At 38.5% G+C, this 16,413-nt stretch overlaps 1 protein-coding gene across 5 annotated transcripts in view; it reads left to right on the forward strand.

Annotated features, from left to right (window-relative positions):
- The window catches only part of AP2B1 (adaptor related protein complex 2 subunit beta 1), a 133,587-nt gene that overhangs the window by 67,937 nt on the left and 49,237 nt on the right, over positions 1-16,413 (forward strand). For all 5 annotated transcript variants that reach the window (XM_042916404.1, XM_042916403.1, XM_042916401.1 and 2 more), the window contains exon 14: positions 9,039-9,231. In XM_042916404.1, the coding sequence (XP_042772338.1) occupies positions 9,039-9,231 (193 nt within the window). The remainder of the gene's footprint in view (positions 1-9,038; positions 9,232-16,413) is intronic.

Below are 16,413 nucleotides of genomic sequence, written 5' to 3' on the forward strand. Positions count from 1 at the left end.
CCTGAATAGCCAAAGCAGTCTTGAAAAATAAGAACAGGGGCGCCTGGGTGGCGCAGTCGGTTAAGCGTCCGACTTCAGTCAGGTCACGATCTCACGGTCCGTGAGTTCGAGCCCCGCGTCAGGCTCTGGGCTGATGGCTCGGAGCCTGGAGCCTGTTTCCGATTCTGTGTCTCCCTCTCTCTCTGCCCCTCCCCCATTCATGCTCTGTCTCTCTCTGTCCCAAAAATAAATAAAAAACGTTGAAAAAAAAAATTAAAAAAAAAAAAAAAAAAAAGAAAAATAAGAACAAAGTTGGAGGTATATTTCCAAATATACTACACAGCTGTAGTAATTAGATAGTGTGGCACTGGTGCAAAAATAGGCACATAGATCAATGGAACTGATTAGATGGTCCAGGAATAAACCCATGGTTTTGTGTTGGAAAACTGTATAGCTACATGTAAAAGAATGCAATGACCTCTTTCTTATACAAAAATAAACCCAAAATGGATTAAAGACCTAAATATGAGACCTGAAACCATAAAATTCCTGGAAGAAAACATAGGCAGTAATTTCTGTGACCGAAGGAAACATTTTTCTAGATCTGTCTCCTCAGGTGAGGGAAACAAAAGCAAAATTAAACCATGGGGACTACACCAAAATAAAAGTCTTCTGGACAGCAAAGGAAACCATCAACAAAACAAAAAGGGAACCTACTAAATGCGAGAAGATATTTGCAAATGATATATCCAATAAGGGGTTAATATCCAAAGTATATAAAGAACTTACACAACTCAACAGCAAAAAACACAATCCAATTTAAAAATGGACACAGGACTTAAATAGACATTTCTACAAAGAAAAGATGGCCAACAAACACATGAAAAGATGCTCAACTTCACTAATTAGAGAAATGTGAATTAAAACCACAGTGAGAGGGGCACCCGGGTGGCTCAGTCAAACTTCAGCTCTTGATTTCGGCTCAGGTCGTTATCTCACAGTTTGTGAGATTGAGCTCCACATTGAGCTCCATGCTAACAGCATGGAGCCTACTTGGGATTCTGTCTCTGTCTCTGTCTCTGTCTCTCTCTCTCTGTCTCTCAAAATAATATTAAAAAATATAATAAAACTACAATGAGATATTACTATATACCTTCAGAATGGCTAAAATCAAAAATGTAAGAAATAACAAGTGTTGGTAGGATGTGGAGAAAAAGGAAATCTTGTGCATTGTTGGTGGGGATGCACACTGGTGCAGCCACTGTGGAAAACAGTGTGGAGGCTCCCCAGAAAGTTAATAGAATTACCATATGATCCATTAATTCCCTATTGGGTATTTACCCAAAGAAAACGAAAACAGTAATTCGAAAAGACACATGCACCCCTATGTTTATTGCAGCATTATTTACAATAGCCATGATATGGAAGCAACCTAAGTGTCCATCTATAGATGAATGGATAAAGAAGATGTGGTATATATACACTATGGAATAATATTCAGCCATAAAAAAGAATGAAATCTTGCAATTTGCAACAATATGGATGGACCTAGAAGGTATAATGCTAAGTAAAATAAATCACTCAGAGAAAGACAAATACCAATGATTTCACTCATATATGGAATTTAAGGAGCCAAACAAATGAACAAACCAAAAAGAAACAAGGAACAGACTCTTTTTTTTTTTTTTTTTAACATTTATTTATTTTTGGGAGACTGAGAAAGAGAGCATGAGCAGGGGAGAGGCAGAGAGAGAGGGAGACACAGAATCTGAAGCAGGCTCCAGGCTCTGGGTTGTCAGCACAGAGCCCAACACGGGGCTCGAACCCACAAACCATGAGACCATGACCTGAGCCAAAGTCCGATTCTTAACCAACTGAGCCACTCAGGTGCCCAGAACAGACTCTTAAATATAGAGAATAATGTGATTGCCAGAGGGGTGGTGGGTAGGGGGATGGGCAACATAAAAATATACTTGATGAGCAATGGATTAATGTATAGAATTGTTGAATCATTATATTGTACACCTAAAACTAATACAACACTGTATGTTAATTACACTTGAATTAAAAGAATAATAATAGCCTAGATTCAGTGTAGACAGTTTTTCAGTTACCCTCACTCTTTTTTGCCAAATTGATCATAATATCAAGGGAATTCTATTATGAACAGCTTCTCTGGTAGCACGGAACTCTTTCTTGCTTTTTATTGATCTCAAAATTTTAATTTTAATTTAATAAATTTAATAAACTCTTAGAATGGATATCTTGGAATTTTTTCAGAATCTCTTTCCTTCCTTAATCATAATAAACCTTAAACCTAAGTTTGATCCCAGATTGACTAAAGTGATTAATGTGTGTCTTGTACCATTTTCTAATACATATTGTTGTTTAAGTGGTTCAGAGTAGCCAGAGTGTAGGATTTATTGTTTTACAAATTAGCGTAGTCAACATTTTCAGCTCTGTTTAAACAGACTGTGCGCACAGATAAACAAAAAGGAAAGGTCAACATCCAAGCAAATCTTTAATTAATATTCATTAGTCTGACTCTTTGGTTTTAGGGCAGGTGCTATGATTTTCACCCAGAGGAGCTGTAGCTTCCTAAGGATTAGGCCTTGTAACAGTAGGGTGTTTTGCCTGTAGGCAAATATATTTAACCTTCTCTAGATGTGATCATTTGACTTTTAAGTTCATCCATCTCATCCGTCTCCTAGTCTGTTCTTTAAGTTTGGGTAATAAATAGGGATTTTGTTTTTAACTTGCCTCTGTAACCATATTTATATGCCATTTAAATTACCTGTCTCCTGATAACTTAAACAAAAATTTTTTTTAATGTTTTTATTTATTTTTGAAGGAGAGAGACCGCATGAGCAGGGGAGGAGCAGAGAGAGAAGGAGACAGAATCTGAAGCAGTCTCCAGCTCTGAGCTGTCAGCACAGAACCTGATGCAGGGCTCTAACTCATGAACTCATGAACTGTGAGATCATGACCTGAGCCAAAGTCGGACACTTAACCGACTGAGCCACCCAGGGGCCCCTCTCCTGATAACTTTTGACCCTTGGATGGGGAAAGTGAAACAAATCAAGAAATAAAAACAACCCTTTCTAGAACACAAGAACCAATATTTAAACCATAAAAAGGAACACAATCTCTTACATAAGGTCTTTATCTGATTGATAGTCTTTAATTTGTTCCCTTCACAATTCCTTATGTGGTTGCTTTTTAGGTAATTTTTTTTGTCCATTTGTGCTTGTATTGTTTTTTTTAAAGGAAACACAAATGCATAAAAATCCCTTTTGAAATAAATAGGGATGATATAGGGCGCCTGGGTGGCTTAGTTGGTTGAGCGTCTGACTTTGGCTCAGGTCATGATCTCACAGTTCTTGAGTTTGAGCCCTGCATCGGGCTCTGTGCTGACAGCTCAGGGCCTGGAGCCTGCTTCAAGTCCCATTTCTCCCTCTCTCTGCCCCTCCCTCGCTCACACTTCACCTGTCTCTCTCTCTTTCAAAAATAAATAAACATTAAAAACATTTTTTTAAATAGGGATGATATATTGCTGCAAATGGCATATCCATAATAGTACTGACATTACCTAGCTCTCTTCTGCATCACGCAGTTAAGAAGTGATATGCCTCTGACATGAAATACAGCTACACTGTAAAACCTTATCCTGCCTCTTCTAGAGATCTAAAAATGGTTACTAAACTAAATCTTTTAAAATCACTTGGGAAAGGGAAAAGTGCTTTTGAGTTGGGTATTGCTTATTAAACTTGGCTTCTCAGGGCTGTGGGAGAGATGTGAGATGGTAAATAGTAGTCTAATTTAGAAAAATCTCACCTTAAAAAATATTGCTTTGGTGACAGTTAAGCAGTTATTTCCCAGGAGTTCATGATGGGAAACATTTTCACGTTTATTTTCTTGTGTTTGTCATTTAGAATGCATAATGATTTACCATTTTCTTGTAGAAACCATAGGAGTATTTACTTCTTTTCATCTAATGCACTTTACCTTCTCATGGAAGGAATTTTTGTGCGTTGTTACCTATTCTGCCTTCTATTTAGAGGTACTGATAATATGACAGAACACTTCTTAAATGGCACATGTCATAAGATGATAGAATTTCATGTTCAGAAATATATTTTAATAGAGATTTCATATATTTCTTGGCAGGTGTATATGAAATCGCTTCCCTTTTTGACTTCCTTATTAATTTTTGGCTATTTTTGCCTCTCTTCCCCCAGTCTAGATACTTTTTATCTTGGTTTCCTTGACACTTTTTGCTCCTAAGTCATCTTTCTTAGATTGGTTTTCTGTATTTTATCTTTGCCATTCTGTGTTCATTCTTTTCTCGGATTATTAATCTTGATGGTGTTGCAAGACTCATTCTGAACGTTCTCTGTTTGTGCTTCTCTTTATTCCTTTAGGAAACTGATCTAAACATAGGTACCGCTGATCTATTACAAGGCTTTACGGTTTACACCATGTTTTCATTTCATCCTCCCTAAAATAGATCCTTGTGTTTTGATGACATTGTTATCATTTTATTGATGAGGAAAGTTTGTCTCAGAGAAGTTGTCACTTGCCCAAGATCACACAGCTGGTAATTATTGGAGCCAATACTTGATCTTCGTCTTCTTAATCTAGACCATCTACTCTTTACACCACACCCCGTGGTACTCTCTTACAGTCTCGTCTCCTAAGCTATCTGTTAGACTTCTTGACTTATTTTTCTTACTTGAAACTTAACAATGGAACCACATTTATATTTCCCATCATCCCTTCAGATTTCTCTGTAATTATGAGGAGCATCACTAGTTTTTTGCTTCTTAGTTTTTGTTTATTCTCCAAATTTTATTATTCATTCTTCTTTCTTGTATGTTCAAGAAAATATTGTTAAAGGAATTTTTACAGTGTTTTTTTTTTTCCTTCGTATTATGTAAATCTTAGAAAACATGCAAGGTAGGGTGGTATAGCAAACTCATGTCTCCTTGTCCCTCAGCCTCCACAGTTACCACTATATTGCCAATCTTGTTTCATGCATTACCCCCACAATTTTTTATTTTTTGAGGGAGCCGGAGTATTTTAAGTCAAATTCCAGACCTCCTGTCATTTCACCCATAAGTACATTACTGGTAGCTCTAATAGATAAGGATTTTTTTTTATTTTTTTTATTTTTTTTATTTTTTTTCAACGTTTATTTTTATTTTTGGGACAGAGAGAGACAGAGCATGAACGGGGGAGGGACAGAGAGAGAGGGAGACACAGAATCGGAAACAGGCTCCAGGCTCCGAGCCATCAGCCCAGAGCCTGACGCGGGGCTCGAACTCACGGACCGTGAGATCGTGACCTGGCTGAAGTCGGACGCTTAACCGACTGCGCCACCCAGGCGCCCCGATAAGGATTTTTTTTTAATGACAATAAATTATCAAGCCTCACAAAGTACAATTAATATTGAATAAGCAGTCTGAACTACTTTCAGACTTTCTTAATTGTAATTCTCTATTGTCTTTTAAAATTTATATAGGATTGACTTTATTGTTCCCTTAAATGTTTGGAAGAATTCACAGTGAAACCATCTCAGCCTAGAATTTTCTTCCTGGGATTTTCCCCACTTTTTAAATAGATAAATCATTTATAGTAATCCTAAAAAAAATTTTTTTTAATGTTTATTTTGAGAGAGAGAGCATGCAATTGGGGGAGAGGCAGAGAGAGAGGGAGACACAGAATCCAAAACAGTTTCCAGGCTCTGAGCCATCAACACAGAGCCTGATGCGGGTTCGAACTCATGAACCATGAGATCATGACCTGAGCTGAAGTTGGGCACTTTACCGACTGAGCCACCCGGGCACCCCTCATTTATAGTAATTTTAATGCTGTGCTAACCTTTAGTGTATAGCTCAACACATTTTTACATTTGTATACAATCATAACCACCACCCTGATCAGATATTTCCAGCATCTTAGAAGATTTCTCATGCCCCTTTGCCATTAATACCCACTCTCCAGAGATAACCATTGTTTTAACTTATATCACGACAGTTTTGCTTCTTTTTTTTTTAGGTTTATTTACTTTGAGAGTGAGAGACAGAGCAGGGCAGAGAGAGCATCCCAAGCAGCCTCTGTGGTGTCAGCGTGGAGTCTGACACAGGACTCAAACTCATGAACCATGAGATCATGACATGAGCCGAAATCAAGAGTCGGATGCTTAACTGACTGAGCCACCCTGGAGCCCTTGCTCATTCTTGAACATGATATAAGTCAGTTGTATGTATGTTGGGGCTCTTATGGATAACGCTGCTATGAACATTCTTATGTATGTCTTGATAGACTTATGTACTTACTTCTCCTGTATATACACCTAGGAATGGAATTGCTGGGTCATAGAAGATGACCCAGTGGCTATACAAGATACTGCCAGTTTTCCTGAGTGATCAGGAAATACACTCCTTCTAGCAGTGTATAAGAGTTCTGGGTGATCCACATCCTCAGAAGCACTTGGGATTGTCAGTTATTTTAATTTTTGCCATTCTGGCAGATGTGTGGCAAGGCCTTGTTTTAGTTTTCATTTGCATTTTCCTGTTGAGTAGAGATGGCTTAAGTCCCTCTTCATGTTTATAGACATGATCCGCTTTTGGTAGAGGACCCTCTACTTTAGGTAGTAGATCCTCTTTTGTGACATGCCTGATCTTCTTATTTTTTAATGAGTTCTCTTTGTAGGAATTCTTTATGTAATGATTGAATGACTTGTAGGAATCTTTTATGTGATTTGAATACACGTCTTTTGTCAGATATATGTATTGCAAACATCTTTGTGTAGTCTGTGAGACAAAGACTCGTTTTTTGTAAATGGTGTTGTTTGAAGAAAAGATGCTCTCAATTTTAATGAAGTCCAGGTCATCACTTTTTTTTTTCCTTTTTATACTTAATGTTTTCTGTAGAAACATTTGTCCACTTCAAGGCCATCAAGGTCCTCTCCTCGGTTTTGCGCTTCACATTTATGTTTGCTATGTCTCTTTAATTTTTATTTTGTGAGATAATAGGAGTCAAGGCTCATTTTTTCCTCACACAGCTATCCAGTTGACCCAACATCACCTAGTCTCGGCGCTCGCCACTTTTTATTTTCGTGCATGGTGGCTGTAGCAGTTTAGATTACTCTTCGCTGATCCCCATGCTCATTCTCCCATCTTCGGTCCATTTTCCGTACAGCTGTTAGTGTTTCTATAATATTTTTAGTTCTTTGTTCAACAAATCAAAGTGATTCTGTATTGCCTATCACAAAAAATTAACTTCCCAGGCTAGTTTCCAAAGTTTTATCTCCCTCATTTTCTCTTTCCCAAAATCTTAATCCCAATCTCTTGTCCTGCCAGTACAATTTTTTCACCACCTCTGTTGTCAGATTGCTCATTTCTGTGCTTTTGCACTAACCATTCCTTCCTTTTGGGAAGGTCTCTCTCTAGTAGTTCCCCATAACTGTTCTGTTCTTCAAAAGCTAGTCATAACATCATTCTCAGAAGCTTTTAGAATCAGCTGCACCTGGTTTTGTCTCTCTATCCTGTCAGTATGCAGGCACTCCTACGGTACTCGGTTTTACCTGTTACACAGTAAGTGTGCTTTTCAGTCATTTTGTAAATGCTGCTTTTTGTTGTTGTTTGAGTGTAAGTTATTTGTGGGCAGGAAATATATTTTCCTTTTTTAAACATACTGCCCTGGAGGGCGCCTGGGTGACTCAGTCGGTTGAGTGTCTGACTCTTGATTTCGGCCCACATCATAATCGTATCGTTCATGGGTTCAATCCCCACATTGAGCTCTGTGCGCTGGCAGCACCGAGCCTGCTTGGAACTCTCAGTCTGCCTCTTTCTCTGCCCCTACCCTGCTCGTGCTCTCTCTTTCAAATAAGCAAACTTAAAAAAAAATGGGAAAACCCTGGTGTTCTTATTACGGTGCTACATCTTAGAGTAGGTGCTCAATTAAAATTGACTGATGAGGTTCTGTAGTATACATTTAGTTTCATTTTAGCAGCTATATTTTGGTTTCTTTTTCAATTTTTTAATGTTTTATTTATTTATTTATTTATTTATTTATTTATTTATTTATTTTAATATATGAAATTTATTGTCAAATTCGTTTCCATACAACACCCAGTGCTCATCCCAAAAGGTGCCCTCCTCAATACCCATCGCCCACCCTCCCCTCCCTCCCACCCCCCATCAACCCTCAGTTTGTTCTCAGTTTTTAACAGTCTCTTATGCTTTGGCTCTCTCCCACTCTAACCTCTTTTTTTTTTTTTTTTTTTTCCTTCCCCTCCCCCATGGGTTTCTGTTAAGTTTCTCAGGATCCACATAAGAGTGAAACCATATGGTATCTGTCTTTCTCTGTATGGCTTATTTCACTTAGCATCACACTCTCCAGTTCCATCCATGTTGCTACAAAAGGCCATATTTCATTTTTTCTCATTGCCATGTAGTATTCCATTGTGTATATAAACCACAATTTCTTTATCCATTCATCAGTTGATGGACATTTAGGCTCTTTCCATAATTTGGCTATTGTTGAGAGTGCTGCTATAAACATTGGGGTACAAGTGCCCCTATGCATCAGTACTCCTGTATCCCTTGGATAAATTCCTAGCAGTGCTATTGCTGGGTCATAGGGTAGGTCTATTTTTAATTTTCTGAGGAACATCCACACTGCTTTCCAGAGCAGCTGCACCAATTTGCATTCCCACCAACAGTGCAAGAGGGTTCCCGCTTCTCCACATCCTCTCCAGCATCTATAGTCTCCTGATTTGTTCATTTTGGCCACTCTGACTGGCGTGAGGTGATATCTGAGTGTGGTTTTGATTTGTATTTCCCTGATAAAGAGCGACGTTGATAGCAGCTATATTTCGATAAAAAGTAAGAATTGCTGTCATCTTTTCATGTGTATTAACGAACTATTATAAAGTAAGAGGTTTTTTCCCCCCTCTTGTGTTTTATAGATTTGACGTTCATTCGTTGCCTTGTTATTATGTCCCAGGTGAAACTGACTTTTCTCTTTCCTCCTCTTTGTGTGTGTGACTGCAGCACTGATGCGGGTGACAGCCCTGTTGGCACCACCACTGCCACCAACCTGGAACAGCCTCAGGTTATCCCCTCTCAAGGTGACCTTCTAGGAGACCTTTTAAACCTTGACCTTGGTCCCCCCGTCAATGTGCCACAGGTGTCCTCCATGCAGATGGGAGCAGTGGATCTCTTGGGAGGAGGTCTAGATAGTCTGGTGAGTATCTTTCTTCTGTCTTTCTTTTGGTTATTTTTAATTCTTGATGTGCTAAAAAGCTTTAGGACTATTCAGCTTTTTAGAACTAGACCTTTCCTTGATGAGCAGAGCAACGTCCTTTGATAAAGGACAGAATTATTTGTCTTCAGAGAATTAATTGATACTAATTAATTGGTATGGGGCACATTTACAAATGCACAGGATGGTTTTGTTGCCCTGCCTCTAAATAGAACTTGTGATGTTTAGCCAACCTGTTGTTCAGCAATCTTAATATTTAGTATCCTTTCCAGAGCTTATTACTGTTCCTGCTTCTTAACTCTGGATAGCCCCTATAATTCCTTTTTCCCTGAACAGCATATAAATGATCTCAGAGAGATTATCTTATCTTGAGTCTTTCAAACCTTTGGCTTTTTTATATTTTATTGGCTTATGCCCTAATTCTGAAAGGCTTTGAGGCAGCCATTTGAGCCATTTGTGTAAAAAACGTACCTTGATTACAGTTGGGAAGTACTGCTTGATTGGTTCTTTTTATCCACCCTGCCCTTCCTCCCACCCATACTTCCAATTTAATTAGCTTCCAGGATTCTAATAATAAAAGGCTCCAACGTCCAGAGTATCTGTGACTATGTGCTAATGCTAGTTTTAGTGGGAACTAAAATTAGTTTTTCTTGCTGTACAAGATAAATGAGAAATATTAAGGATAACCTTCCGTCTGTGTAGCAAAGACTAGAAAAATAACAGGTCACATCACATGGCTCCCTGGAAACTAGGTTTTTAACTGAGGAATTAGAGGGACTCTTTTAGCCAGACATTTGCACGTTTGTATGTAAAGACACCCAAACAAACTTATTTCCCACCATGAGAAATTGGAAGACATGCCATAGATAAGAAAATATATGTTCTCAGAGATTGCATAATGCATTATGTCTGGGATTTATGCCAGCCAGTACAGGTGCATTTAATTTTTGGCTGGCAGAGGATCTGAGAAAATTATTGTTTATTTATTGTTTTTCCTTATTGTTTTTCTTGGCAAAGTAAGCATTTGCTTTTCATAATTCATATTTTTAATGAGTAGAGTTGACTGATTATGTAAAAATAGCTTTCTCGTGTGATCATTCTGCATGGCTGTATAGCCTCCGTGTAGACTCAGAAGAGTCTATGGAGTCTCAGGAGACTGAACAGTGAATACTGAAATAATAATGGAGACTTCCAGGAATCCCACATAAACATTGAAATAGCTCTTCCTGTTCTGTTGACAAATCACCCGCAGGTTATGTGTTATGTCCTTCTTAAGTGTATGCCTTACAGCCCTACTTATTAATTTACCTGATGGGTGACAACATAATGGACTCATTGAACCTAAGAATGACAAATTAAGCTTGAAGGATGGAGGGGAGAAAGAGGCCCTATATTTTAATGTTGTCTGGCTCTGGCTCAGGATTTTCTGTTCTTCTTGACCCACTTTAGTGGAGAAAGAAACAGACATGTTATTTCGGTGTGGCTTATATTAGCAGTTGCTGGCCCTTAATGCCAGTGAGTTTGCTCTTTATATTTTGCTTAGCTATCCACAAGTGTTACTTCAAATAGAAAAAATGTTGCATTTTTTAGGTTGTAGTAGCTGAAGTCACACATGGGCCTTTTTTTTTTTTCTTGGTAAAGGATGTTCTTTTGGGGGTGGGGAGTATGTTTCTCCATTTGGATTTGTAAATCCATAGCCTTTGCTATGTAGGCCCAGTCATGTTCCTGTGTAACTCTATTATTTTACCTCTTGCTGACTTCAGTATTCAAAATGGTATATACTTGGTGTTATAGCCCTAGAAAGTCATGTGGTTTTCAACTTATTCTGTAATATAAATTTATCTCAGAAATTAAGGGGTAAAAGTTTTGCTTTGTCTGTATGGGGTTAAATATGTATTCACTTAGAGAATTAATATCCTTTTAAGAGACTATCACAAAGAAGGCCTAAACCCAGCTGTGTGGAAGATGAATTTCCAAGACAGCCTATGCCATGATATTTTTTAAATGCTTTATTGTTCTTGTGTAAATTATCTAATTTAAAGGGAAAATAGTCCTCAGAGTTTTTACTTAATCTGTATAGATAGTGCTGTTTCTTGAATGAATCTTTTCCTTATGGTAATGCTTCTCAAACTATAATGTAAATCTGTATAAATCTTATAAATCTCCTAGACATCTTGTATAAGGTAGATTCCGATTTAGTTGGTCTGGGTTAAGACCTAGAAGTCTGCATTTGTAACACGCTCCCTGGTCCATGAGTCAGATTTTGAATAGTGAAGCCATAGAATTTCTGTAACCACTTTGAACCACTTCAGTTTGGTGCTTGAACCACAGCTGTTGGTAAACCCAGATGCCTTTTGCTCTTGACCTTATTAGTAAACACACTCCTGGAAAGAGGGCTTCTCGAGAACTCTGCCCCAAATTGAGGGAGAGAAACTCTTGAAATTAACTTCTTAAAGGACCTTCTTTTACTGTCTCAGACGAATAATGTTGCTAGGAGTGGTAGAATTTGACCCAGTGTAAAATTAGGCCTAGGTTAGAGTTATGTGTTCACCTGGCAAGCAGCTCTTGTTACCTTAGTCAGCAAGGCCTCTACAGTGTTTCTGCCGCTTTTATCATTGCTAATAGAACCCTACCCGTAGGGGTCAGTGCTGTGCTGCTTATGAAGCATGACAGTTACTAACCTTTCATTTAGCCTTGGGGTTCTCAACTCCACCTGCATTAGTCCCACATTAGTACCATATTAAAAAAATACTATCAGTCTTTGGGCTCAATGCTAGAGTAATTAAGGAGAATTTCTGGGAGATAGGACCTAGACATTGGTAATTTTGGAAAGATGCCCAAGTTATTTTAATTTTGTATCCAAGGTTCAGAACATTGAACCAAAGGAAGTTGCAAATGGAGTTAGGTAGAGATGTTAAAATTGATCTCTAAGCCAAGACATTGGTTTTGATAGAAGATTTATATTCTGGTGGGCCTCTTCAGTACCTCCTACAAAAACAGACCTCTCTGACTTTACCTCTGTTCCTTCCCCCCATGACATTTTTCTGTTGTGATTTGCAATTAGGTGGTCAAGCCTACCAGAAATTGGCCAGGAGTTGAATTTGATCAATTTAGATTTAGTTATTCAGTCCCAGCATTCTTTTTACTTTTACTCACTTTGCATAATTGGAGACTGGAACTTGTTTTTGTATTTTGGATTGTCTCCCATTTTTCTGTCCTTCTGTCTTATAACTTGATATTCACTAGAGAATGTTCTTCTCTTTTCATATTCTTGTGATCCTCCCATTAGATCTTGTTTTATCTTCTTTCATTATCGCATTTATAAAATTTTGAGATTTAGGGAATAGAGGCTTTTTCTAGAATTGTTGTTAAGGAAATATTTATCTGTTTATCATTGTTATTATTCTTATTTGCCATAACACCTGAAGACTTCAGCCTTCTTCCATCAATAACAGTGACTCCTAACAGCTGTGATTTTTAAACTGAAAAAAGAGTGAGTGGGGATATTGTTCTGATGTAGAGAAAATACACAGGGGTGCCAGGGTGTCGGTTGAGCATCCAACTTCAGCTTAGGTCATGATCTTGCAATTCATGAGTTCAAGCCCCATGTTGGGCTCGCTGCTGTCAGCGCAGAGATCACTTTGGATCCTTTGTCTCTCCCCCCCCCCCCCAGCCACCCCCGCCCTTCCCCAGCTTGCCCTCACTCTCTCTTTCAAAAAGAAACATTCAAAACACACACACACCCCATGTCTCCTAGTTGAGATATATATATATTTAGGAGGCAGGCATCTTTGAAAATCATTGATTTAGGCAGAGCTGCAGATTTAAAAAATGGAATGCTTTTTCATCATCGGACTCGAGTCAAAATGGATTTCCTCCATACTCTTTTCGGTCTCCTTACTGAAATAACCCCATTTTTAGTTTCTGCCTGCCTTAGCATATTCTCTTTTGCTTGAACTCTGCAGATAGTTTCCTCCTTCCGTTAATATAAACTTAACTGTCACCTTGATGTTGGATGAATTGTATTGAAACTTCCATAGTTGATATAAAGCAGGATAGTATACTATCTAAATGTAGGCTTACAAACGTAGTACTTGAGTCTTTGTTTCTTAGTTTCAGAAATCATGTATGGGTCTTTTGGTGCCTCTAATACGAAACCTAAGAAAGTGCTCATTCTGGGTAGCGTGATTTTTCTGACAGTCCAAATCCTGGTTTGGTGTAGTGTGGGAGGTGACCTGACGCCCATGCTCATAACTCCTGCATACGTGTTATAAACGTACAGCATTCGCTGATAGGTCTGACATCTGTGAGATCACTAAAGTAATAATAATTGAATCTTGATTATTGTTGTTGTTGCCTTTACTTTCAGGCTGTCAGCATAGACCTTGGCTAAATTATAGCCTTTTATTCATCCAAGGTGCCGTGCACTATTCTATTTAGATAAATAGCGCTATTGTACATGAAGAACGGAAAGGAAGCATTATCCAGAGTGCCCTTTCTCTTTGCTGACAAAGGTTTTCCTGCCAGAGAAATGTCCTTTCAGTGTGCCCAGCTGGAGTATTGTGGGATAGAGGAGAAATGGCCTTTTCCTAACTCCAGTGTATGTTTTTCAAATCCTCCCACTCTATGTTGTTGTTTTTTTCCAGTATAATTAACATGCAGCGTTATATCAGTGTCAGGTGTACAATAGAGTGACTCAGCAATTCTCTACATTCCTCGGTGCTCACCATGATAAGTGTGCCCTCCCACCCTTTCTTTTATTTTTACCTTTCAGAAATTTTAAGTCGGGAACTATTTTAGTGATAATTTTAGGTTTTTTTAGCCCACAGGACTAAACCACTACATACTAGCTTTGCATCTTCCTATTTCTTCCTCTGGAAAATATTTGCAGTGATTAAAGAGCTTAAGTTTTAGAGTTGGTGCTGTTGTGGAGAGAGGTTTTTGAATTTTAGCCCAGTTTGCCTGGTAAATCTTCAGTGTGGCTTCTGTAACCCCATTGTCTTTTTTTTTTTTTTTTTTTTTAATATTTATTTATTTTTGGGAGACAGAGAGAGTGCAAGCAGGGGAGGGTCAGAGAGAGAGGTCGACACAGAATCTGAAACAGGCTCCAGGCTCGGAGCTGTCAGCACAGAGCCCGATACGGGGCTTGAACCCACGAAGTACGGGATCATGCCCTGGGCTGAAGTCGGACACCTAACCAACTGAGCCACCCAGGTGCCCCAACCCCACTGTCTTTTTATCAATGTGTAGATTTGACCAAGGCTGGCCTCAGGCAATTTGGGGGAATAATTACTCAATACTGAGTTCCTATTTCTGTTCTGGTTTCCTGTGCTGCAACTCTTATAATTTCTAAACCTCAGAATAACTCTGCAAGGAAATTGGTATTGAACCCCATTTTATAGAAAACTGAAGGTGTCATAGCAAGTAAGTCTCAGAGTCAAGATTTGAACCCAAGACTATCCTGTGATTCTTCTAGTTTGTTGTCATCTTCTGAAATAGAGTGTGGTCTCACCTAACTTTGGTACTTGTCAAACTGGAGTACACACGGTCTATGGAGTACTCAGCAGAGTGCAGATGCATTTATAGCTGCAGAATAAACTTGGCTCATTGTCTTGCAGTGTCATTCTTATTTGATGGTAAGGAATATAAACACAGACTAAACACCGCTGTGTAAAGGCTTAGACTGTAAAATTGCATGAATGTTTAAGATAAAACACAAGGCTTGTTTGCCCTATGCTTCTTCTCGCTGTACATCCCAGGTGTTGAGTTTGGGCTAGCGTGCCACTAGGAGGCACATGAAAGCTTGAGAAAGACTGCAGAAGTGTATTCATTTGTGAAAACAGGGACCAAATAAGTTCATACATCTGTTTTGCAGCAAAAGGAACAAGATTGTTCATCTTACCCTCTTTGTAAGCAGAGCCACAAAATGCTGTCTTCTCATCTCTTTGCCAGTGAACTGTGATATAAACCACTAGTGCTATCAAAGCAAATAAATGATGCACAGGGCATTCTGCTGAAAACTTGCTGTCAGAACTGCTCCGACAATAATACACTTCCTCTCTAGAAAGGACTTTGGCCTTAGGATGGGGACTGGGTCCTTTTTTTCCCTAATTGGTTCTGTTCCTGTGTGTCAGAAATGTCGATGCCGATAGGATGCTCTAGGCCAGTTGATGAAACAGTTTTGTCAGGCTTCTGTCCATTTTGTGATAATTTTCTCCAATAAAATGATTCATTTCAAAATTGTCCTCCCAAGAAGTAATCTTGCTAGTATTCCTGTTTATATGGTTAGTAGAACATTCATTCCCTGAATAAATATTTGAGTGCTGATTCTATATCAGACTTCATTCTATGTACTGGGAACATAGTTGTGTCTAGCCCTTGCAAGCATACGTTCCGGTGTGGGGAAGAGAGATGACAAACAACTCTATAGGTAGGTAGTGAGGACGGCAAAGGAAAATGAGACAGGAGGAAGAGCTTCTCCTGTGGAGTTTTACTATACTCCTCATTGGGTTCTGTTGGAGCTAAGAGACTGCTAGTGACACATTCTGTTCCTTGTCCCACCTCAGGAAGTGTTCTGTTACATCCCCCTACTTTGCTGTTGATAATCAAAGCCCTTTTTTTCTGTCAAGCTAAAGAGTCATCTGATGATTTTGTGGGATCTCAACTAATTTTCACTATTTCACATTTGGTCCATTCTTAGCTGTCAGTTTGTTTCATAGCTTTTGCATGGTTACAGATCCTTTTCACCAGTTTTAGTTGTATTTTATGATACTTTTCTGAATAGCTTTTTGAAGATCAAATTAATATTTGCAGCCAAACAGCTGAAAATTACACTTTTACCTAGGAGATGTTGTGTGCCTTCTAAAATCTAAAACCCTAATAGGAAAAACATAGACTAATGTTTTTAACACCAATAGGATTTTGGTACAAATTTTATTATTTGTGATGGAAATCACTGTATGCTATTTTTACATCATTCTATTTTGACTCCTTAATAATAACAGAGCTATCAGTAAGCATTCCTTTAGACTCCCTTTAATTAAATCAGTTCTGAAAAGCATTAAATGAAAAAGGTAATAACTCTAGACAGAAGCAAAGAAATTTGTGAGCTTAAGATCTGCACTTCTAATTAAGAGAATGTCTTGAGACACTCAGCACCACAGG

This window comes from Panthera leo, chromosome E1, assembly GCF_018350215.1.
Source record: "Panthera leo isolate Ple1 chromosome E1, P.leo_Ple1_pat1.1, whole genome shotgun sequence".
NCBI lineage: Eukaryota > Metazoa > Chordata > Mammalia > Carnivora > Felidae > Panthera > Panthera leo.